Source organism: Macrobrachium nipponense, chromosome 34 (assembly GCF_015104395.2).
Source record: "Macrobrachium nipponense isolate FS-2020 chromosome 34, ASM1510439v2, whole genome shotgun sequence".
NCBI classification, from domain to species: Eukaryota; Metazoa; Arthropoda; class Malacostraca; order Decapoda; family Palaemonidae; genus Macrobrachium; species Macrobrachium nipponense.
The window spans coordinates 9834520-9861544 of NC_061095.1; the positions used below are offsets into that span (position 1 = coordinate 9834520).

The 27025-nt window shown below is 36.1% G+C and overlaps 1 protein-coding gene and 1 long non-coding RNA gene across 4 annotated transcripts in view; one reads left to right on the forward strand and one right to left on the reverse strand.

Annotated features, from left to right (window-relative positions):
- Nucleotides 1-27025, forward strand: part of LOC135207890 (uncharacterized) — an 87235-nt gene that overhangs the window by 19652 nt on the left and 40558 nt on the right. For 2 of the 3 annotated variants that reach the window (XR_010313079.1, XR_010313077.1), the window contains exons 1-2: nucleotides 5006-5306; nucleotides 17374-17506. This is a non-coding gene — a long non-coding RNA (uncharacterized LOC135207890). Of the gene's footprint in view, nucleotides 1-5005; nucleotides 5307-17373; nucleotides 17507-27025 lie in introns of those variants that run through there. The other variant, XR_010313078.1, reaches the window with a different exon arrangement.
- Nucleotides 12083-27025, reverse strand: part of LOC135207889 (uncharacterized) — a 33994-nt gene continuing 19051 nt past the window's right edge. The window contains exons 2-5 of the mRNA XM_064239790.1: nucleotides 21188-21375; nucleotides 19704-19829; nucleotides 18165-18350; nucleotides 12083-13823 (exon numbers count right to left, since the gene is read on the reverse strand). Of these exons, the coding sequence (XP_064095860.1) occupies nucleotides 13686-13823; nucleotides 18165-18350; nucleotides 19704-19829; nucleotides 21188-21375 (638 nt within the window). The 3' untranslated portion in view covers nucleotides 12083-13685. The remainder of the gene's footprint in view (nucleotides 13824-18164; nucleotides 18351-19703; nucleotides 19830-21187; nucleotides 21376-27025) is intronic.

Here is a 27025-nt window from a genome sequence, read left to right on the forward strand (position 1 = left end):
TCGTGGTTATTGATGATAAAAAATGAATACTATACCGGGTATCAGTTATATGTACATCGGCGATTTTGTTTATATATATGGTGATGATGGCATGGTCATAAATGGGCATAAGTAATTAAATATAATCAATACATTTCAACATTGCTTAAAGTGAATGGTATACAATTATTGACATGAAACTCGTCAGGCATATTCATTGTAGTAAGTGAATGAATGAACCACGTCTCCAACTGCATTGCGGAGAAAGGGAATCTTAGCATTGAAAGACTCAAGAATTAAGTCATATGATTAACATGTTGAGTGACAGTTCATTGATAAATATTGAGAATTATTTTGTAATATAAGTAAAAAGCCAACTCACCGTTACTTTTTCTTTATCGCGAGTTACATTTCAGAGAACTTTATTGATCCGGTTATTTGTAGATGACACAGGGCAAGGCCACACCCTTCCAGTTCAAAATCCTGTCAACCTTCCACTGACACCCATGGCCAAACTAACACTTAAACACTAACACAGAATAAGGTTGACGTGACTTCGTTATCTGACACATACACCGCCCCTATTGATTTTTTCTATTCGCGTCGCACTCTTTTCATCTTTTCCTGAAAATAGTCGCGCAATTTATTCGTCAGAGACGAACCAGTATTTCCATTTGGTTGTTTGACCTGATAGAATGGAAACAGTGACACCACAGACTCTCCCAGGAGGGAGATTAGGACTGAACGAATGCTTCCCAAGAGTGAACTTACTTGGAGAGGTTTTACTTGGAGAGACAGGCGTCAGAAGGCTTTAAGAAACAAACGATTCACAATTGGCAGCAGGGTCTTGGCTGGGCTCGCCGAGATCATCTCTTTGGAGCTGAGGTTCAGCTCCTACCGCTGGAGAAGGACGTATCTGTTGCTGGTATGTTTCGCTTCTCAAACTCGCGGGTCTATGCACCAAGACATGTCACACGGAAAGGGAAGGCAGAGTACACACAAATCATAAAGGGGAAAGAAGGGGAAATTCTGGGCCTCGGTTCCAGTCTGTCACCGAACCTCTCACACACTCCGACCTCAGCTGCTGCTGCTGCTGCTGCTGCTGCCCTGGCGTCCTCCCTTGCTGAGGGAAAACGTGATTTCTGGGATCAAAGAAAACGATGCAGCACCAGTGCGGTGATCACCATGGCAACGGGTGTAAACACTTCCAGAGCCTACTAAGCTCTTGGCACCTGGGACAACACCACTGCGGGCTGCGGCGGGTTTGTAACGATTTTGTACCGAGGCTGTTTAGAGAATAATGCCACTGTGCTCTGTACGCCTGTACACTGCGTGATCAGTCAACGTTGTACAAAGCACAAGAATTCCACGGTTTTCGCAGGGGGGACTTCACCCGAGTTAAAATGAATTATTAGATTAGGAAGACTTTTTGCACTGTAAACAAAGACGCCCTTTTCCGTTCTTTTCTGCCTGTTGCTGCTTTGTATTGCCTGAAACAACATATTTTGGGTAGGAACGTATAGATATGGTATATTTGCAATTATCTTTAGATCTCTGGATTTACTGAATGAAACCCATGATTTTTATATGATTGAATATATATATATATATATATATATATATATATATATATATATATATATATATATATAATGTGAGTGTGTTTTACCGTATGCTAGTTTTCCCTCGAGGAGTGGCCCTAGGAGTACACACACACACACGCGCACACACACACACAAACACACACAACCACACACCACCACACACCGTAATCGACTGCGAAAGTTACGAGCTGGCATGCACAAAGATAAAGAATTTGACAAATGGAAACAAAGAAAGCATAGTTATTTATTAAATGAATCATAGTACACACACATATACGGTTGCCATATGCATATACATAATATATATATATATATATATATATATATATATATATGTATAGTGTGTGTGTGTGTGTGTGTGTGTGTGTGTGTGTGTGTGTGTGTATACAACCAAAGTGCAGTCAGGTGAAAACCAATGACGTACGTCGGTGTTAGGGTAGACAAGGGAAACGGGCTGATTACATGTTTTTTATTTCAAAGTTTAGTAATGTACTATATTACATCTTCTGTGAATCTGTTAAATAATAATTGCAACACATTAAGAAATTGTCCTTTAAGTGGTAAAATCGCAAATAGGTAAACCGACTAAAAAATTCACGGTTATAAACATAACTTAAAAGTATAGTATATATATATAGTAGATAATATATATATATATATATATGTGTGTGTGGTGTGTGTGTGTGTGTGGTGTGGTGTGTGTTGTGTGTGTGTGGTGTGTGCAATGTGAGAGCCGTCAACCAATCTTGAGTGACCCGTGAGATAGACTGAATGACCCTGGGTAAGACGTGAGTCAAGGTCTATCGATTTTTTTTCAATATCTGTAGACCTTGACGTGAGTAAAAGTGTTATCTCAGATAAAGTTCAGTGGAGGAGTTTGGATATTCAACTGGGGAACCAATTGTTTATTGCCCGAAGGGGGTTAGTGACGTCAGTGCACCTCACGCGGTACACTGTAGGCATTACTTAAAGATCTTTGCAGTGTCCCCTCGGCCTCTAGCCGCAACCCCTTTGGTTCTTCATACTGTACCTCCGTTCATATTCTCTTTCTTCCATTTTACTTACTTCCCACCCTCTCCTAACAATTGATTCATATTGCAGTCGCTTTGAGGTTTTCCTCCTGTTACATCTTTCAAATCTTTTAATGTCAGTTTCAGTTCAGCGCTGAATGACCTCGTAGGTCTTATTGCTTGGCCATAGGCATAAATTCTATATTCTGTCCTGTTCTGTTCTGTCCTGGATGGAAGTTGATTTTGATTCACAGTTACCACTTTTTGGATCCGACATGTGTCTCTAAGTTACACTTTATGCAAGTATATTTATAGACCACGTTTGAGGTTAAGAAGGGACTTAACCGAACTTTATAGTTGCAGAAGGAACCAACGGTTACGAGATTCTCTGGTATTCATTTTGAGTTGGCAGCACCATAATGATTTCGGGAAATTTATATAAAGGACTCATCCTATAGAAATGGAAATATAGCTTTAAACGCTAATTTTCGATCCGTGGGAGATTTAGTAATATTTTGTTGATTATAAAGAATGCGGAGCTTTTCGTAATAAAGTAATATTTGTGGGAAACAGTTATTGTTAGAATAGTCTAAAAAGAAATTTATTCCTTGATGGAAAGAATGCCAGTTAGATGTAATAATAAATGCGAAATGGAGGAGAACTGATAGCAAGTTAAGTTTAAAATGATAAAAACACTAGCTGTAATAATTAGATTCTAAACCTGTAAATTTTCTTCCCTAAAAACGGAGGTATTCAAAAAAATAATTCTGTCTTGCAAAGAGTACGTCTAGAAAAGCGGTTGACCAGTCTCGTTTTTTCAACTTTAAATGTAGTAATTAACGTGTTGAGAATTAGCCTATGCTAAAATAAAAGAATCAATACCAGAGTCTCTTCAGAGACACTTTCGCTTTATTAAGAGGCTTAGAGGCATTCATTCTTTTATTTGTGATGAAGGTACTCGATCTCAAAAGTTGCTGTTATCTTTGCCTGAAAACTGGAATGGATGGATTAGACGGAATTCCAGCCGAAGTTATGACTGCTGATTATGACGTTCGCGTGCTCGAGAATTACTCGTCATTGGCGGGATCTGATCCTGTTCGTCCTTCCCCTGGTGAGACATGATACAGCCACCCACCCCTGCAGTCTGGTTTGTCCACCCCTGGTGGGGGCAGGGCAGGGTAGGGGAGACATCCACCCTCCTCCTGTAAACCTTTTTGTCCGCCCCGAGTGGGGCAGGGTTGGTAGGGGTTCGGGAGGGTAGGGGAGACATGACGGGCAGCGCCGGGTTCCAACGCAACATAGCGCCTTTGAGGTATATGGCAGTGTATCGATGCCGTCGCCCTGCTGCCAGAAAGTTACGTAACAGGGCGGAATTACGCCACATGTTTCAGATACTGTTCTCTTTAGATGTCAGCAACTTCACGGAGAGGAAGTTGCTTTAAATGCTAGATTCCGTTTCCCCAAAATGGTATTACGATTTAGTCCGTCATCGGAAGAGATCGCATTTAGCCATTCGCGGAGGCGGGCCTCCTCAACATTTAAATTATACATTGATTGGCTATGTAAGAACTTATATATATGAACAAAAATTTTATATACATATATTTACAGATATTTTTATATAAAATTTATTTAAAATTTAATTTTTTCTATTTAATTTATTTCGGTGTCAATTACCTAGATGTTGTAACGCCAGGTTTAATAGACACAATCAATCAATCTTACAACAGAGAACTTCCATCAGCGACTCCATTACTTTCGTGCCGAGTCTGCCGACCACAGCAGAGGTCTCCTAGCTTTCGTGAAGCATCAACGCCAGCACACACACACACACAGCACCAAGACCAAGAGGCGTTAATCTTCATTTTCTAAATTTGGTCTGTTAGGTGGCGGTCATATTTGAATTCATAATTAAACCTATTAGTTTTTATTCTACATATAAGTTAGAGAGTATTACTTCGAATACATTTAGATTTTCCAAGTCTACCGATTATTTTGTTATACTTTGTTGCTCCGTTTGTTAATACCTTTGTAATATATTGTGGAATCAAGTTGTCTTATGCTTTAAGACATTATAAGTGCCATTAGTGCTAGCTGGGCCCACAACAAAATCGTATGATATGTAAGTATGGCAGAGTTTTCATGCATTCATATTTGCTTTACCTGTTAGGGGCTTGTGTTTGTTCATAAATAGAACTGTTAAGGGATGTTTATGATTACGACTTTTGTGACTGAATGAGATATTATTATAGTAATATACTTCAACGACGAAAGGTATCTAAATATTGCTTTTGTTATATAGTTCATTTCATGACGGCCGTTCATCCAGAGACACTGAGAAGCATTACTGTCTTTACAGATTTCTCTGCGCAGTGCGCACTGTTCTATACTATAGTCCTACCACCACTGCAGTGGAGGTATGTTTTTAGAGGTGTTTTTGCGCTTAAATCGTCCTTGGGGTCGGCGTCAACATGCGATGGCAGTGTGTTTTTATTTGTTTCTGGACTGTTCATTCTTGCATTTCAAACCGATCAGTATCATGAACTGGCAAGACGACGTAACGATTCGTAAGCTGTATTATTCAAAGAAAATATATGTGCAAGCGCGGGTTGTGTGTAAAAGGCAACTTTGTAAAACCCGTCCGAATGAAGTGACATAATATAGCCTAGTAGTGAAACGAAAACATAATAGAACCCTTCAAAGTCCATAGATGGTAAGTGATGAATTATAAATAACAGCTTTTACCGTTCATTTACAAGTCATTGATGTTACCATTCGCGAGGAAGTCAAGCTGCTGGTACTAGTCGGATACACATGTTTATTTTTTAATTTGGTTATAGCCTAACTGCATGTCTGACCATCTTCCATCTGGAATTAATTGGCCAATAGTTATTAATTTCTTGAAATGTATTTAGTCATGACTGGAGAAATATATAGTACGATTCCCTCTCAGCTGTTGTGAAAGATGACTCGTCTTCCCTCACTGAGCATTGTATAGAGGCCATAGCATTTCATGTTAAGGTTCCAGATTGTGTTGTCTTTTAAGAATGTGTCTTAGGCATTTGCTTTACTCACGGTGCCGAGTTGTGTGTACATAGGCTAGTTGTATGGGAGTATCATGTTTAATAGGCACAAGTTTGTTTACAAGGATTTGTAGCTCAAAGACATATGTCTTTCCTCCTCCTCTCACATAGTGCTAGCCTAATAACATTCTTGGTTATGATAGTGTGTGTGTGTGTGCGCGCGCGCTCATGTGTTTGCCATCACACTCATACTTCACATTTTATGACTTCTGACAACTCATTTCTTTTATTTGTACCCTTTACATTTCCCCAATACTGTCTCGCATGCAATGCTTAAGCGATGTCTTTACAAAAGTTTCAATATTTTGTGACTTTAGAACCAGTCCTCTTGTTTTTGGTGGTTTTTGGTTCCTGCCAAAACTGGCCTTCAACTTAGAACCAACAATTTGGTAAATTTTTCCTTTAAACCAGAAATGCATTTAGGAGTTGAAAACGGGATTTTTTTTTGTTTTTGTTTTTAATGTGGGCTTTGAGCGGTTCTGACATTTATTTTTAGCAATTAAATTTCCAGCTCTGGAACCTTCTCCCTGTTTGATTGTACAATTATGAGGAGCTGCAGTTGAATTTAGGGATTATGTATTTAGCGGCATTTTAGCCTAACCAGGGGTCTTTACTTAGCTGGAGGCCAACCTTCCACCTAACCTAAACAAGGGTATTGTAAATTGAAATAGGTTTGCAACCTATTCTAATCTGACCAAGAGTATTGTAAATTTAAATATATAGGGTTGCAACCTATCCTAACCTGACCTAACCTAGGGCGCCAAGACTTTACCTGGCCAGCCCCAAGATTTCTACTTAACCAAACCGTTGATATTGTTATTTGAAATAAACAATAGGGTTCCAAGTTAACCTAACTTAGGCTCAAGGTCCTTAAATTTGTATGCTCTACTGTACATTCACAAACTTCATAACTGGCAACTCTCACTTATTTTGTTTCTACCTTTCCCATTTCTCACAATATTTGTTATTAAAGTACACCAATTGTAAAGTTCCAGGATGCCAACTTTAGAGCATATTTTTGTATTTTCACTGACTAGTTTCATCCAGTACAGATTTCCATATAGACTTTGTTTATAATTCTGAAAATTTCAAATCTGATTATAATTTCAAGTAAGTGATTTTTGAATAATGACTATCTTCCCACCCAAAGATAATACTTTATTTTAAGGGAACTGGGGGACTTGGCTGGGGTACCATAAAATCAGCAATTTAAATGATTAAATCCAAGTACATAACACAGATCATAAAGTTCCACCTTTTGAACCCCTTGACTGGTTACCCATGCTCTCATACCCTAACTAAACAAATATGAAACAACTTATCCAACAAACTAACTTACTTAGCTGTGGCAACAGATAGCAGAGTTTTATTGTCATTATTATTTCCATGACAAAAGATAAACATCATGACCACCATGTTCAAGGATCTGAGAGAGCCTTGTCAATTGTTTCTGTGGTAAAAGGAATGAAGGTAGAGAAGTGCTATCATATTAAAGTAAATTAATAAAAATTACAACACATGGCCTATTAAAAGCTTAAAGACCGAAGTTGTTCATGCCTTTCCCCTACAGAGCTATTGACCCATTCGGTCTGTATAGTAGCAGTATTATTAGTAGCATGTAGTAGTGTGTAGAGCCCATGCACTCAGACACTTCTCCTTTATGACTACAGACAGCTCACACTTTACCAGTATTATTTCCCCTAATGTTTGCTCTCATACATCACCAACTTAGGTTTTCTCCCTTTTTTTTTTCAGGGACTTGATAATTTCAGCCAGAGCTGACAGTGACACAGAGCTATTGGTTTTTGTAATTTTGATAATTATGCAAATATTAGTTTGTGAAAATAACTGATTAAAGAATAAAGGCTTCCTATCTACCCACCCTAGACCATTGTTTGTTATGATGGGTATAAGGGACTTTTTTGATGGAGTATCAAAATCAGTGATTTATGTCATAAAAACCAAATATATAATAGATCACAAAGTTGCTTGCCTATTGACTTGGTATAGGTGCCCCATATACCAGCTAAATATAAAGATCCCCACCATAACCAGATTTTTATACCCATGCAAGCACCATAACGTAACATAGAATAGCACAGTTATACTTTTAATGTACCGGTATGTATGACGAGAATCAACCAGCGCTGAATGACCTCATAGGTCTCAGTGCTTGGCCTTTGGTCTAAATTCTGTTTGCCAATCCAGTGACAAGAATCAAGAATCCTGGTAGAACTGGACAAACTACTAAATGTACCCTGATGATACAATGATAAATTTCTGATTTGACAAATTCAAGAATCTGAGAAACAATTGTCATGAGTTAATGTTGTAAATATGATAAAGAAAGACAGCCCCACACTAGAGTAAATAGATATAATTCGTGAATAGATACAAATTCATGTAGTGCATTTCTCACACATGAATGATTACTAGCCCAAAGGTCTTTGTCTTGTCCATGCTCTTCCCCTTCAGAGTTAGTCACTTTGATTGAGATAGTAGTAGAATGTGTATAGATGATTGTGTGTATTCCCACACACTGATGATCTTCACATTTTATGACCACTGTACTGACAACTCTCCTTTCTTTTATTTGCACCATTTGCATTGTACAATTATGAGGAGCTGCAGTGGGAATGTAGGAATTATGTATTTAGCCCAACCAGGGGTCTTTACCTTGCTGGAGGGCAACCCTCCACCTAATCTAACATAGGGTATTGTAAATTGAAATAAATAGGGTTGCGACCTGTCCTAACTGGACGTAACCTAGGGCACCAAGGCTTTACCTGGCCAGGGTAAAGCCTGGCCTTTTACCATGCTCACTCAGATTTCCATGGTGCTGACTTTAGACCTTGTCTCTGTGTGTTCAGTGACTTTTATTGTTGGCCAGAATTGAGTTTCAGCAGAGATAATTTTTATCCTTTTTAGAATTATTGGAATCAGATTATAATTTGCTCAAAAATGTTATTCTAACAATGAGGGCATCCTATCTACCCACCCAAGAGTAAAAGTTGATTTGATGGGAGAAAGGAGATTCGTGTAATAACAACCTAGTACTTAACACACATCTCGAAGTGCCATGCCATTTGACTGGATGCCTGCCCTTACATACCACCTTAACCTATCGTTCATAGCCTAACTTAACCTAGGGAATCATGTTAACACCATAATGTATATTGGAGTTGGTGTATATGTTTTAAGATTACTCCAAGATTTCATTACACGTAAGCAGCGGATCTTAAGCAAACTAAGACCTATTGTGTCTGGAGTTCCACAGAGTAGTGTACTTCGGTCACTGTTATTTTTAGTGTATGCAGGTGATATGGTTGTTGGCCTGGAAAACAAGATTGTTCAATATGTCAATGATACAACTCTCGTGGGTGTAGTAGAGTCTCCATTTATGTGAAATGAAACTGCCCTTAAATGCAATCGGGGCATGGACAGTTCAGTGAATGGTGTAGTCAGTGGGGTATGAGGCTGCACTCTAGTAAAATGAGAACACTATTGATTACCAGATCTTGTAGATATTTTCCACTCCATCCTCCCCTTCAGGTAGATGGGACTCTGCTGAATAACTATTTTAGGTGTAACCTTTTGACTAACATCTTAACTTTTGAGAAACAACTAATGAAAGTTTCAGCAAATGCAGCACGAAAGTTAAGTTTTGTTCGTAAGACCTCATATATATATTTATAACATGAAATCAGTGCAACCTGTTTTAGGTCGTTTGTCCTTCCTTTGCCTTAATACTTATCTCCTATGTGGATACCTGCTTCTGCTAGAGATTTATCTCTTTTTAGATAAAGTGGTTTGTGGTGGTAGGTTTCTGTTTCCTAATATTAGCAGTTATGACTAGGACCATCGATGGATGGTCACTTGTTTGTCAATAATTCATAAGTTGTACTTTAACAGAGACCTGTCACATTCACAATTGACCCCTGATACTTTTCCTGTCGAGAGCAACCAGATTTTCGCTGTCGAATTTCAGTTCCAGAGGTCCTATATTCCTCACAAAGTTGGACTGTAGAACAGCCTCCTTAGGATTCGTGCAATTGGAACGAAAGAAGTTCAAGCAAAGATGCACAGCTGGTTTCCAAAATCTACTGACAAATCTGTGCCAGAAAAAACGGGGTGTGTGTGTATATATAGTTATATACATATATATAACTATATATTTATATAATATGAGAGCATAGTGATTGAAATAGAGAGGGGTTAATTGACAATGGAAACCAGGGGTCGATTAACTATCATAAGTTTTAGTGTATGTGTGTGTGTGTATATATATATATATATATATATATATATATATATATATATATATATATATATAATATATATATATATAAAATGTGTGTGCCTTTTACCGATAAATACTTAACAGATTATGATTGGTTTAAGCAGTGTAAAGAAGCTATGGTTGGTTTAAGCCCTAATAAAGATACTACTATGGTTGGCTTAAGCCCTGTAAAGAAGCAATGATTGGTTTAAACCCAGTAAAGAAGCAATGATTGGTTTAAGCCCAGTAAAGAAGCTATGGTTGGTTTAAGTCCTGTAAAGAAGCTATGACAGGTTTAAGCCCTATAAAGAAGCTATGATTGGTTTAATTTCTATAAAGAAGTTATCGCTGGTTTAAGCCCTATAAAGAGGCTATGATTGGTTTAATGGCCCATTTGGTTCAGATCTGGGAAGACGTTTAGTTAGGTTCTTGTAGTGGTAGAGGCAGAAGTCCCTTTTGTGTTGTATATAGTGTCTTTGGTTTTGTTTTTTGTTGTCGTGGATATCCTTCTCGTTTTTATCTTTGTTCGAACTTAGGCAGTGTCATATTTCTGCTTTGTACTTAAGAAAAGGAGTTCATTCCTACCTATTTCTTTCTGTCAGACTTTAAGGTAGATGAGGACGTCTTGGGCATATTGCATTTCATCTCTTCTTTAATAATAAATAATTTGCCAAATTTGTTATCATCATAGTTTTGTTATATTACAGTAATTGTTTCTGTTTAAGAAAAATATGAAATTGTGTTGTAAGTGATTTAGTTTGGTCCACATGAAAATTTTTCACCACCTCGTGAGATTGATTGGTGCTACTGGCTTTTGTTATTTACGCTTCACCTACTCCCAGGTGCCAGTTATAAGTAACAAGCCAAAGTAACACATATTCATAAATCTTATAAAGCGCCTCAATGGTGTGGTTGGTGTGGTGTTGGCGTCCCACCTCGGTGGTCGCGGGTTCGATTCTCGGCCATTCCGTTGGTCCCGTTGCTGAATAATCACTGGTTCCACGCAACGTAAAAGCACCATACAAACATAAATCTTATACGACAGACTAGTTATGGGGAGTCCTTTAACATGTTGTTGCTCCTTGTTATTGTTATCTAGATTGAAAGATAATTTTTTTGCATGTTTATTGTATTGTTTTTACAAAACTGATCAGTAGTACCATTTGAATTCTTATTAGCTACTTTTGTGTACAAATAACAATTTGTTAAGAGAAACCATAAGTTTAAGGAAATGATTATATTTCATTACTAATCTACTTAAAACTTAGAAAATAAACACAGATTTTTATTTTATAAAATATTGACAAAACAAAACCCATCAGTACTTACAAACTACAAAAAACTTTGGTATCTAAAGTCTAATTCATGACAAAACAACACGAGAGAACATTGACAATGAATGATAAATGCTGGCATTATACCCTAGATCAGTAGGTCACTTCTAGACAACAGTTGCTGACGAAGTGGGAGGAGAGAGAGAGAGAAAAAAAACTAATTTGAAAGGTGTAAAATGGTATGGTATTACGAGGTTTTCTTGAGTTCTTTATGTTTTGTGTGTGTGCGGCTCGTGTGTAGTAAGTATTTATGTAAGTATTGTGTTCATTTGGCATGTACGAATTAGCGGACTCTACACGCAGCCGCACACATTATTAAATTATATATATATATATATAATATATATATATATAATATATATATATATATATATATATATATATATAGATATATATAAATATAATGTGTGTGTGATGTGTGATCAATTATTTCTAAATAGAATTTTGTGTATGATGTCACTGTATGTTTAATAAGTACACACTCACCGTACACAATCATCTTTTCTATCCATCCATCTGCCACATCCATCCCTTCAACTTTCTTCAATTCATTCTGCCCACCTCTTCCATAAGCACGAGACGTAAACATTTCTGACCCATCCCTGCTGAAGGGGCCCGAAGCCTTTATACAACTAATTTGATGTAACAGGCAAATCCACGAACAAGTCGTGTTGCAGTTGGTGGCCGTGACGTTGACCGATAACGCTGCTAATACAGTAGTGAATGTCATTAGCATTTCCGTGGAAGCAATCAATCAAACTGTCTTTTTATAATGATATATGAGAGACAGAGCTCTTAGCCAGAAATCTTTTAACCATGAACACGCGGCCCATCGATAAAACCCCTGCCGTTGCATTAGTTATCCTTATCATATGTTTTTTTTTTTTTTCTTGTTTCTTCTCAAGTTGGGTCAGCAACCGCCGCTTGCTATTAAATATGTTATAATACGAAATTACATCGGAGAGAGAGAAAGGGAAGTTTGTAAAACATTTTGTATACATAGCTTAAGTCTCCGGGCAGAGCGGGTGTTAAGGCAGATAAGGTGACAGTCGGGAAGAACGCCAGGTATGTTGTCAGAGACTTATCTTAGCAATGGTGTATCACTGTTAGTGAATAAAAAATTTGATGTGGTAAGAGTCAGATTGGTCGAAAATTTTGTTCTAGAAGGCCCCAGTTTTTATTGATATTGGGATAGGGCTGCATAAGCTCTTTAAGCTGCCCGTTGTACTGTTTTTGATTTAAAGCTCTTTTTTTTATTTAATCTGCAAATAGTAAACTTTTCATGTGCTGTAGAATCAGTGGGAAGCCGGAAAGTTTCTGGAGTTTTTTTATATTTCGTTTTTTTACGAGAAATAATTATTTTTGTAAGGAATTGCATAACTTGAAATATGAAAGGAAACTTTAAATGATCCACTTCTATAAAGAAATCCTGATCGATTTACCTGGAAGTTAAGCCTCGGATTTCACGTGATAATGAATGCGAAGGTAATGTTGTTACGAAAGCTCTTCGATGTGACACGTGATCCGCTGCGTATCTTTTGACATAAACGTCAGTATTATATCAGTAATTCCTGGACCGAGTGACTTCCGTTAAGTTTTAGTCACCGTTACCCAACCCCACTAGCCCCTTAGTTACCTACACTCCCTCCCCCCGCCCCCCCCCCCTTCCCCTCTTACCTGCTATGAAATTTAATCAGTCGATGTGGAATAAAACAACTGCGCATAAACAATGAATTTTTCAGTCTTTTGTCTTTAGGGCGAGTCAACATCGTGGGGACTGGCAGACCACTCTGTTCAATACGTCTCCATTGTTCTGGTGTTATCGTTGCCGAAGTTGATAAGGTGTGAGTTGAGGATTCAGTTCTATCAGTCTGATGATCGAGTCGTTCGCTATGTGCGCAGTGATTTGTCCCTTTTTGGAATGACTCTGCTGTTTCTAGAAGTTTAAACTGATACGGTAGATACTATTGATAAAATGAGATTTGAAGGACATTTGAACAAAACCGGATCTAGGCAGAATGTCTGACAATTTAAGGGTCGTAACACAAAGGTCAGATGTACTGTGTCACGGAAAACCTGAAAAACTGCAAGTAAAATCAAGAGGAGGTCAGGCCGAAGACTGTTTTAATGTACACATAAAGATAACCGCTACCAAACTTTCGTAGGATAGACACATTTATCTGTTTACTTCTCATTAATATGCACAAGGGCGGCATATCCATATATAACTGTAACATGCACGATCACTTAACTTATACAGCTGGCAATGCCATTTCAGAGAGGTATTATGAAATAAAATTTGTTGTGTATTGTCAAGAATCTTAAGTTCTAATAGTGTGTACTTCATGTCCTTGTGACTCCAAGGTAAGAGCCCATAGGCTCTTTCATATCAATTATTATCGATAGCAGCGTCGATAGCACGAGCATAGGTGGATGATGGTGATGATGAACATCAGCACAGTGCAAGGCCAGAATGTAAACAAGGCTCCTCTGATGAGGGTAGAACTGCTCACTGACAGATTGTAGTTGGAGACCTGCGAAGAGAAGGAGTTTGATTACAATTTTGGACTCACTTTTGAAACTCCCCCTGAGACAATTGCTATTAGGGAGGTGGGTGGAATCTCTCCTAGATAACGACCCCCAAGACCCTCAGTTTTATGTTTTTTGGTCATCCTCCAACGGGCTTGTACTGAACACCCCGCAAGGTGGATACATACCGGATTAAAACCCGTGAGGGTCACTATCAAGGAAAGATCCGGGAGGTAATCGTCAGAATAAGAGTAAAAGACTACGAGGCAGCAAGTTGATAAGAAACTCAAGAAAAGGGTGAATATTAAATGACTGAATAAGCAAGGTAGCTTAAGTACAGCTAACAAACCACAGAGCCTCAGTAAGGTTCCAGGATAGCTTGGAGACTAACCAAATCTTGGCATTAATTGGAAACAAATTCTTAAATAGGAAACCAATTGACGAACCACTTAAAATTTGTTCATAGGTTTAAAGGCACTATATATATATATATATATATATATATAATATATATATATATATATATATATATATATATATATATAATTTAAAGACACTAAATCTCCAAGTTCCAACTGAGATGTCATTAAATACTCATTGGTTGTTACTTCCGGGAGCCAATGGGTAAAATATATTACAATGGTCAATAAACCGGAGGAGGAAAGAACTAAATACATACCGAATAAGTAACGACATATAATTGAGATGTGGGTTGTATCCTTTTAACCCAACGACAGGTGTAAATGAAAGTAATAGTAGTTTATAAAGTGAGTACATTATAAATATAATGTACAGTCGTGTACATTATATTTATAATGTACACGACTGTACATTATAAATATAATTTTCTTACAATCCTAAGCAGAAATGACTATAATTAAGCATATTAAATTGGAATGCTTTTATGAGACCGAAAAGTTGTGACCAGTTCTCTTTATTAGATTCATTAGATATATACAAACATAACAAAATCCAGATACTGAGAATGATGGACAATTATGTCCAAAATGTGGATACCAGTATGACTAACTCTGACATCTTCATACTACATGTCTTCCACTCGTGTAGAAATGAGGGATCTTCAGTTTTTCTGGGAATAGTCCATTTTAGACATGTAGTAATGTATAGTTTCAGCATCCTCTTGAGATACTGTACAGGAATAATGGATTAGATGCTTATTCAGGTATCTGGTGATCCAAAAGCTATAATCTCAATTACATCATAATTGCTATAATTCCATTCGCACCGAATTCCGAACTGTGTGTTCCAGAAATGCACTTTACATTTGTTTATTGTACAGAGCTTTGAATGACCATTGGTAAGTTTTTGGTGCTGGCATTTATCTTTTTAACCTTCTGACTGCTGATTTTTGTGGACAGTGAACAAAGTCACTGTAATGCATTTTTTATGGCAAATTAAGTTTGAAAAGATAATTGCTTAAAATCGGTCTCTCTTATTTTACTTCACACGCAGCTGTTATATTAGGGAGAAATTCAGTTTTACAAACAGATGGCTTGCAAGCCCTTGCATTATCCTGCATGAAGTTGACATGTTTGCATTAGAAATAGAGTATGCTAATAGATCAAACTGTATCTCTCAGTAAGGATTAGGCCAATAAGTTTCATAAGTATTTTCCTCTTGTATCCATTTACTGTAGAGGTCTTTGTCCACTCTTTAAATGCTCTGTCCAGAAGTTATTATAATCTTTGTTATAATACTGGGATTTTTACATAGTGAAAAAAAATTCGGCTTCAAACACTTTGTGTAATTAAGTTTTGTCGTCGTCAGATAGAACGGAAATCCTAGCAGTTCAGACATATTTTTCTTCTCATTATTTGTCATTGTTGTAAGTAGAAAAATTGCAGGGAAATGTCACATGGTACTTTAGTCTTGTGAATGTTCCTGTTCACTTCGATGGCAATAGTTTTATGATCTTATTGTACAGTATTCCACTCATAAAAATTATATTATGCATTAAACTATCCGACACAGCTATACAAGTTTGCTTTGGTTTGCCATCCTTGCATGAATTCCAAGTTGGCAACAGCTTTTATGAAGCATTTCATCTGAAGAGTAATTCTTAGTTTGCAAAGTATACTTTCAGTTTCAATGACAATAACACCGTACTTCCATTCATAGGATTTGTCCTTTGCAATATCGAATTTGATTTTTCTCGTTTTTGCCATACCTCAGAGTTATATTGGACATCCCTCTTGTCAAGGCATAATTTTTTTAAGTTTCTTTTTGTGATAACTTTGGATATGTAGGCTTTATTGATGATTTAGACGGGACACTTCCCGTTTAGGAAACTTTGCCCAATGGTAATCATAAAGCTTTGAGGTTTAAGAGAAGTTTATTGGCCTTTGTATTCAGCATTTGTATTAGCGCTTGTTCCTTTTCCACGTCTTTGTGACACGTGTGGTCTGCAGTGTTTGAGGTAAAGTGGTGTAGGCCAAGTGCCAAAGCTAACTTTTAGAGTGATTGGCTCGTAATAGTCAAAAAGGGAGAAAGTTGTCTTTGAACCGTTAGAGATGGTCTTCCACAAAGACGATAATGGAAGTTCTCCCTCTGCAAGCTCTTTTATATTAGTTACACCTTATATTTCTTGCAAGCTGTATACGAGTGTAACGTTGCAGCTTTTGCATGACACGAAGTGCGTCAGTGTAGTAGCTTTCTAATTAAAAGGATTTCAGTGTAGTAGATTTCCCAGGGAAAGGATTTTATGACCCGTCGGTGCCAATTAACCTCCATGGAAGTGATTACAGAAATGTCACAATAAGTGAAGAACTGACATTGATGGATAAAATCTGGGAAAAGATGCCTTAGTTTAGCATTTTTGTCTTGTAACCCTTTCGGATGGAATTCCAACATTTGCAGTAGTTTGTTTCTGTAATTCAAGATATTCATCTGAACTTCCGGTTGTAGATTGGTTTTACGGAAGAAATCTCGGCTGTAATTGCTTGCTCGTTTTCTTTTCTTTTTTTATGTTAAAGAACTTATTCACTTAAATCTTTTAGATTTTAAAATTTGATTGACATACAATACGTAAAGTGGTCAGTATTATTTTTGGTTTTATCATTGCAAGAAGCCATGTTTGCATCGCTACAACAGTGTAAATGTGTGAAAGTAGTGTGCAAAATGGATTACCACACAAGATTCAAGCTGAAATTGCCATAACTGAATAAAGATAGTAAATCCAAGTAGCCACTCATCCCTTAAACCTTCACAAGGAAACTCAGAATCATTAGGTGGTACTTCAGCCTCCAAAGGTTACCGTATTGTCTTTCTTTCTTGGTGGAGAATGAATAAATGGAAATATTATTAGTTGTAAATCTTTTGAGGTCTTTAATTTTATGGTGATGGTAATTATGAAAAATAAATTATTGATTTATTCTAAATTTTAGTTGTAATATTATAGATTATTGTTCTGATAATATTGTAGTAATGGGTAGTCATTATAATCAGTATGGTATAGACCCCTTACAGTTTTTTTATAGCTGTTTTGGACGTTGTCCAAAGCATTCTTTCCTAAACATCCAATTTTTGTATTTCCAGGTGATGGCAGGCAAGTTCATCATGCTTCTCCCTAAGGATGATGTGGTTTCTGACTAGAGTCGTGAAGAGGGAGGGTTCTAATCTCGGTACTCGTCAAGTTGGCTGAGCAGCTTTATTTTTAACAACAGAATAGGTATGTATCTCAAGCGTTAGCTTTTGATGCATGACTTAGGAAACAGCTATCTATGAAACCCCTCTTAGTACTGTGCTAGTTTATCCAAGGATTGGTTCATCTGCTGCAGAATGACTTGAGATGGTTTTGGCCTTTTCATACGGATAGTTACAAGTTACTTTATCGTAAAGTTTATTTTGATCTGCGCCCCTCAGTTAATTTGCTTAAATTGGTTGCCAAGTTCTTGGCTTTCTAAAGACCAGTTAGGTGGTCCATTTTGGATTTCCATGCTATCGGACAGTTGTTTTGATTTTTAAATTGTTTCCTTTACCTCTTTAGTGTGGAATTTGCGCTAGCAATTGATCTGGTAATTAAATGACTTGAAGTAACTAGTTCAGAAGGTATTCAATACAACCGGGCAGGACCTTGTAAGGAAACGAGAGCAGAGATACTAGCTGGTTACTTGTTCACCTGACCAAGGCTTTTCTTGACCGATTCCAGAGGACAATTTTCGTTCTCATATTTTAGCAGAGACACATTAGGTTATTGGGCCATAAACTAAGAAATTTTGCTATTTGTTAGTAGTGTAAATTGATGAATATGTATTGACATTTCCTTGTGAAACGGGTAATTTTTAAAGTAGTTCAGCAAATCATTTTTCATTTCAACTGTGCCTTACCCTTAAGTTGAGTAGAGAGTGGCAGTTTTCTCCCCTCATGTTAAGTTGGTTGAGACCCATAGATACACATGTTTGCCTCAGTCCTTCTGTCAGTGTGCAGGTCACGGCTAGCATCAGGAGTGTCCCGAGCAGAGACAGTATCTCCAGAATGAAGAGCGGGAGTGTTAGTTTGCCTGTCCCTCTTACCTGTGGTTGGAAGAAAAAAAAAATGTTGTGAAAATTGCCTTTAATTTAATCATGAAAGTAATTTTCCCTTGCTTTGGAAAAGGGGATTCCATTGCAATTCAAGGCAATTTGCCTCCTCAACGGTATTACGAGAATTCCAAAAATATTAAGTTACTTTATGGGAGGATTGTTGATTATAACTGTTTGGAATATTCAGAATCCAAAAGAATACTACACTTAACCGAAGTCAGTTAAAGAGACCGAGAACTTTATATTGGTTGCATTCTCACAAATACTATGAGCAATTCGTTTTTGCGGATTTACATGCACACATACCTACAGATAATGATTTTCTTGAAAACACTGAAAAGGTAGCCCATTAGGGTAATATTGATTTACTGTAAACTATATTTGTTGGTGATTATTTGGTCAATTATTACAGTAATCACTTCTGTACTTTGATGAACACAGGATAGTAATTGAATTATTTTTCTCAAACTCATTGAATGTTGCATTGTTGTTGCCATGTTAGGTGAGATGCCAATTAGAATTATTAGAAACTAATTTGAACGAGTACGTGTGTAGGTCAGCCATCGAGGAAGGTAAACAGACAGGTGCATGACCCGTGGAAAAATAAGTTAAGTATATCTTAGTTTTACTAGACCACTTAGCTGATTAACAGCTCTCCTAGGGCTGGCCCGAAGGATTAGGTATTTTTACATGTCTAGGAACCAATTGGTTACCTAGCAACGGGACCTACAGCTTATTGTGGGATCCGACCCACATTATATCGAGAGATGAATTTCTATCACCAGAAATAAATTCCTCTGATTCCGCGTTGGCCGAGCCGAGAATCGAACTTCGGACCACTGGACTGGTAGCCGAGTGCGAAAACCACTCGTGCAACGAGGAACTACATGACCCGTTGAGAGAATATCTTGGTTCAGAAAGGGTCTTTGGTTATCGAATAAAGGCCTTAAGAGAGGACTATGCGATAGGGAAAGAAGTTGCTAGCTGAACTAAAAAAAAAAAAAAAAAAAAAAAAATACCAGGAGAGAAGAGAAGCGTAACCCTGGGAAAATTAGCATTTTGAGGCTTTGATGGCTCAACCTTGGTGGAGGATTGTGGTATCTGAACGGTCTTACCAAGTAAATGGTGTGCATGTATTGAAGTATAAAGTGGCGAAGAGAACTTGTTAAATGAGTTGTGATGTATTCAGTTATCAGTGTTCGATTGTAGAACCTTTGATGTCTCATTTTCTTAATAATTTACCGGCAACGTAGGTATTCATGGAAAGTTATAAATAGCTAGGCCCTACTCTTAACAATATGCATTGTTTATATTCATAGACAACGAAATTGAGAAGATACTTACGGCCGCGAAATAAATGATACCGCCAAGTACAAGGAAAATCAGACTCGTTACGCCTCCATAGGTGACCCATTGGCAAGAGGACAGGGATCCTCCGAATTTGTAGAACAGTAGTGATTGAGATGGCGTCTGCAAACATATATCACTTCAGATTAGTCACCAATATATATCTCTATACCTATATATATATATATATATATATATATATATTTATATATAAATATATATATACTATTTTATATAATATATATATATATAATATATATATATATATATATAATGACACACAATAGTAGGATCGACCATGAGATTCAGTGAAATTTTCGTAGTTTGATCGCAGCGAATAACTCAACCTTATAGAATTATAGAATATGTGCAAGGTGAATTTGCTTGAAGTTCGTAATAACTTGAACTAGGGAGCCTGTTTTGCAGCTGACATAACTAAAGGGGTCGTCAACTACAAATTACACCTGACTTAATTTGTTTTGGAACAGGCGTTACATATGGCAGCATTCGAAACTCATTACCGACATAAATTTGAGGAACAAACATTACAGTCGAAAAACTTGAGAGAACAGACATTACAGTGATTGACGTAACTTTAGAAAACAAAATTACAAATGACGTAATTATATGGAACAAGCACTACAAATGAGACAATGGAAACATATGTTATAAGGAGCATACATGATTTTAGGGAACAAACACTACAGTTGATAACATCTGGGAGAGACTTGACAGCTGACAGCATCTGTCATCATTTTACTAAGATGTAACGTTTGACAAAATTAATGGAACTGGTATTAGTTGACACACTTGAATTAACTTATGGGACAGATATTACAGCTGTCATAGCTTTAGAAGAGATATTGCATCTAGTTTTTAATAATCACTGAAATAGAATCACACACCATAAGATTTACTATAACATGTGGAAAGAGATACTGTTATTAGTAACTTATTAATTGAATCTTCGTAACCGCCTCTTAGGGGATAGTGCCGTAAGTGCACCTCATGTGGTGCACTGTTGGCATTACTCATAGTTAATTGCAGCGTCCCTTCGGCCCCTAGCCGCAACCCCTTTCATTCCTTTAACTGTAGCTCTATTCATAATCCCTTGAATCTTACTTTTCACCCTCCTAACAGTTGATTCATAGTGTAAGGCCCCGTCCACACGGTCGAGCTTTGGTCGACGAATTTTGTCCGATGTGACGTCAGAAGCGGAGAAACAGCGGGAAAAGTCAGAACTTTGCCGCATTTTCTCCGCTTCTGACGTCACATCGAACAAAGTTCGTCGAGCAAAGCTTGACCGTGTGGACGGGCCTTAACTGCGAGGTTTTCCTGCTACACCTTTCAAACATTTTTACTGTCGATTTCGTTTTCAGCGCTGAATGACCTCATAAGTCCCAGCGCTTTGTCTTTGGCCTAAAATTCATATTCTATTCCTTCGTAACTGAGCCAAGTAATATTGACAACTGAATAGTTACCGTTGAGTAAAGGTAGCACATGGGGGGACTGAGGTCCGACCAGTATTTAGCGACGATGCCATTGCAGATGATAGCGACGATGCCCAGTAAGACGGCACATATGTAAAGCAAGGGCATGCCCATGCTGTACATGACCCGCCATCCCATGCCCATCTCCTCGTCTTCTGACAGGCGGCGGTTTCTGACTTCTGTAGGAGAGAATTGAACTGGATTAGTCATTCGATCTGAAAAAAGACATTGGATGACCTTTTCTGATGTAATACAGCGTCATTGAATTATGAGGATGGCATCTTTCTTTTGGAAGCTGTCTCAAATTTTATAAGTGATAGTTGACTGATACAGTAAACTTAAGATACAATAAACTTGAGATTCGATTAGGCGTCAGGTCCAAAATGATGTTGTCTTCTGTTATCCACTGTTCGAGTAGATGGTAATCATATCTTGACAAAGCACTGAATAAGCATTTTCCTAATCGCTCTTCGTGCGTCAACAATACTGATCAAATATAGAAATCTGAGAGTGGGTACCATGCCCGCAACAAATGGTAAAAAAAATGGGTTGCGATTAGAATGTGAAATGGATGATAACAAGAAATAGTAGAAACCATTGAACAGAGTTTTAAAACAATTATAAGATTTTGCTTAAATGTAAGCAATGTTAGCCTTGACGAGGTTACTGGGAAATGAGAATGTTTAGGAATGTTGTTTAGGCCATTAAATGTAAATGTGACGGCTGATGGTGAGATGGGGGAAGATTTAAATTCAAGAACATGTGAAGAGATGAAAGCCGCAGTATGGATAAAAAAAAAAAATTCGGAAGGGAAGAGAAGTATTTATGAATGACGTGATTAAAATGCACGAAAGGATTCTCGAGTGATTTCGTACTTTATTTAAGCGAAGTGGTTTGGTCGAAGCCAAAGTAGATAGTAGCTGTCGCGAGATGGATTGCATAGTATATGTTGAGAATGGAAAAACTGAGTATGTGAGAAACAGGGAGAATCGAAGAAATAGTAAAATAATAGTGTTTGTGAAATTAGATCTATGTATTTTTTATGTTTATGGAGAGAGAGAGAGAGAGAGAGAGAGAGAGAGAAGAGAGGAAAAGAAACGCTAGAAAAGTGCAGGGTAAAGATGATATTCCCAAGTATGTAATGGGGTTTGATGTGCTGCTGATGAGCTGTATGAAGTAACTGGTTTTCTTAGTTGTGTGTTTAGGGGTTCATCCTTGATTTATGTAAGGATTAAAGATAAAGCGCGCTTATGTGAACATATATATATATATATATATATATATATATATATATATATATATATATATATATATATATATATAGTGTATATATTTATGCATGCATATTTACTATATATATCGTCAGGTTGTCGTCCTCAAGTGAAATTATTTTTTTCTTAATGAAATGTATTCATTCCTGTAAGGAATATCATACTACTCTTCTTGCCAAGAACCGCAGTGATATTTTTAGGTATTGAGTAATAACAAAAGCTGGACCTTCCAACCCAAACGCTTTAAAGGTCTTTGACTTTGGAAATCCACAGAATAACTTTAGTTACGCAGATTGACATTGCATACGTGACATTGCATACGTATCACATCCGCCTGATATCTTTCTTATCAAGATTATACTTGTTGGGACTGATAGCAAACGTCTCTCTCTCTTCTCTCTCTCTCTCTCTCTCTCTCTCTCTCATATTCATACATGAAATATATTTCATAGAAGAGAGAACATTGCAATAACCTCTTTGTATTGAGCGCATTGCAATAGATTCATTTGCTTTCATTCTACAGGATTTTTTATTTTTTATTTAGGGAAGTTATTAGCGTAGTCAAATCTTTACAGTACTTGCTGTAAGTTGCATTGGGATATATATTTTGTATAATTAAGAAGTAATTCTTCAATTCATGCTTAACTTTATTCTACTTTGTATTTTGTTGATGACTTATTTTTTTCATTGTTACAACCAAATTTACAGTTTTCGCATTATATATATTATACGTATATATATATATATATATATATATATATATATATATATATATATACAACTGATTACATTTTACACGGAAGTATGTGTGTATGTATGTATGTTGGATACTTAGATTGCGGGAAATAAACCAAGTAACTATCAGTATCATTGGTAGGATGCAAACCGAGCCTACCCGATGCACTGGCGATGAGGACGCGTTAACAGACTTTGCCACAAAGAAGAATGAGTGAAGTCCAGTTCACGCACATGAGTATTAAATCTGGCCATCTCAGATGTGTCTTAAGCCCCTTCCACACGAGGGCAAGAGACACAACGGGCTCTCGGATTTGCCCGTAATCCTCGCGCGTTTAAACAGTGTTACCAGATCAAACAGTCCAGGGCAGGCAGGAGGCATAGGCAGAAGAACCTATGACTGGACCGCACTGGTGTATGCCATCTACCCACAAAATTGGTAACAGTGACTGCCCGCCGTGTATTTGCCCCTCGTGTGGAAGGACCCATCCATGCAATGAAATAGAAAGAATGATTGGAAGCCAAAAGTTGAGACGTCAGTTTTATCAGTAAAAATAATATGTGTCTGATAAAACTGACCAGTATTTCTTGATATATTTTTCAGGCCAAAAAACGAATAACTGCTAAGTCGGCGAAAATTGGTTTTCTGTAATGAAAAGTATTTGGAACCGACAGATATAAGAGTTGTATGATTAGCTGAACTAGACTTAGATTTATCTTTGTATTAAGTTGAAGGTCACGGTAGCTATCATAAACACACACATTATATATATATATATATATATATATATATATATATATATATATATATACACACGTATATATAATGTGTATGATAGTTGCCGTGACCTTCAACTAATTATCACAAAGACAAATCTAAGTGTAGTTCAGCTAATATATATATCTATATATATATATAAGATCCTATATATATATATATATATATATATGATATATGTACACACGTGTCTGTATATATTTATTTATGTATATTCATATAGTATGATTGATTAAAATTTTATTTCGAGTATTTAGAAATAAATACGTACACACAGTAACCAGTATATATATATATCATATATATATATATTATATATATATATATATATATATATATATATATATAGTCACACGTGTCTGTGTATATATTTATTTATGTATATTCATATATGTATGATTGATTAAAATTTTATTTCGAGTGTATTTAGAAATGAATACGTACACACAGTAACCAGGAAAAATAGTAACTTAAATAAGTCATTACGTCGCCCAACACGAGACCTTATCAGCACGAGTGTTTGTGTCGTAGTGATGGGTCTCCGTGACTGTTTGAAAAGTGATTTGCTTTGTCAGTGATAATAGATAAGGGGAGCCTTAGGCTAAACACAGATAATTTTTGCCGGTACTCTTTTGGAATCGATGTTTTTTATATTTAAAGTTGGCGTCAATATATATATATATATATATATATATATATATATATATATATTATATATATATATATATATATATATATGATAACTTGATCACGAAGTAAATAAGACGTGATGCTATGTATAAATAAAGGTTTTTGCCTCGAAGGAAAAAAAGGAAAAAGCGAGATAGCTAAGCACTTTCGGTCTAGTGCGACCCTTTACTCCGAAAGTGCTTGCCTATCTCGCTTTTTCCTTTTTTTCCTTTTTGGCAAAAACCTTTATATATATATATATATATATATATATATATATATATATATATATTATATATATATATGTATATTTGATGTTTTGAATGTTGATACATAGGAATGAAAAAGCACTAAAGCATCAATGGAACTTTGGAGGCTTGTTTTCGATAAGATAACTTACTGAAGATAGTGAAAAATGATTAAGAAGGAAGTTGTACAAAACTTTCCTCTGAAAAACCCCGCATAAGATATAATTAAAAGCAGATAAAGACAGAAATATCATTATGTGGTTCATTATCTAAATTGTTTAATAAGCCCCTCTCTTATTGAAATATAAAATTCAGTGACCTCAATCATTAAATTTTCTGTTACCACAGCTTGTGAATATATATCGTTTGTAATCCAGTGAAATTATGGACACATTATCCAAAGACTCTTTAACTTATTTTATCCAAGTACCTTGCTGCACCGGGAATTTACATAATACTATTATAAGCCTATTTAATTTAATTAAATTCAGCGTAACTAAATTGGCAAGGCCGTTAGATTCAAAAGTGCGAACTCTTCGATATGGTAAATAGTTATCAATATTCTTCAATGCATACCTTTTATTTAATTCAGGTCTCTGGTGTCTGAACAAGCTGTGAATTATTAAAAATTTTCGACAGCAACGTTAAATAACCGCCAATGAAAATATCGTCATTACTCGATGGACATTCGGCATCTGCTTTCTTCTGGAAGCAGAGAAAATGGAACTGGGCAGTCTGCGTGTTTCTTCTAACTATAAGGCGATGAGAATGTCCTGTTCAATTTTTCTTTTGCAATCAGAAGAATGCAGGTGTTGAATGCCCATCGAAAATCATTACTGTTTCAGAGATCTGAATTTACGAAAGTCTTGTGCGAAGGATATTGATAACCATTTAACTTGTTGAGGATTACGTCTTCGAATCTCACGGCCATGTTAATTTTGAGTTACACTGATTTTATGGAAATTAAATGTGTTTATAGTAGTTTTATGCAATACTTTTTTAAACTGGTTTTAAACCATATGTTTAAGCTCAGTCTCAAACTTGAATAAATTTTATTTAACTGACTACATCTAACACACCACGTAACGTTTTAGTAGTTCCTAGGGAACTGAATTTTTGTTAGAAATTTTATTAGGATTTATATTTGCTGAATGTAAAGCCACTTTATAATAACCTTATGGGCTATATGTCACTTGAGTGCTGGCTTGTAGAATACTCCATTCTTGGGTATGGTTGTTATCTTATTCTTTTTAAAAATCAAAATAAGAACGGCAATTTATCTTTTCGATTTTTAGGAAATTTATGATTTTCCTCCTCTGGCACCTAGAGAGCCATAAGATTATACTTGAGATGCATATTGGTGAGTCCTGTGTTCAGTTACTGATTATGTAGCATATATATAAACATACATACACACACACATATATAATATATATACATATATATAGTTGCGCCTCAAGTAAAGGGTCGTGTAGACCGAAAGATCTTGGCAATTCTCGTCTTTTCATTTTCCTCCGTGGCGTCACCATTATTTATACATAGCATCACGTCGTATATATTTCGTGATCAAGTTATTCATACATATATACTCGTGTACTTATGTACTGGCGTGTGTGTTTGTTTGTGTGTGTGTATATATATATAATATATTATATATATATATATATTTATATATATATATATATATATATATATATATATATATATATATAATTTATATTATATATATATTATATTTATATATATATATGTATATATGTATTATAATCATATATAATATATGTCTATATATGATGATTCTATAATGATATATCTTTTATTATATATATATATATTATATATATTATATATATCTATATTTAATATATATAGATATATCATATACTATATATTCTCTATATTTATATATCTTCTAATATTATAACCTATTATGGTCTATTATTATTAGTATAAAAAAAAAAAATATATATATAATTTCTGTCTTTTTAACATTTACTGGGTTTATCAAGCTGGGTGGTTTCAGAGCAAAAGATAACACAATGATCGGTGGATTACTGATACTTCTAATTGCCGAATCTTGGATGAGTCATTATGCAGAAAGCTTCCTCGGCGCTTCTTTCATGTCTTC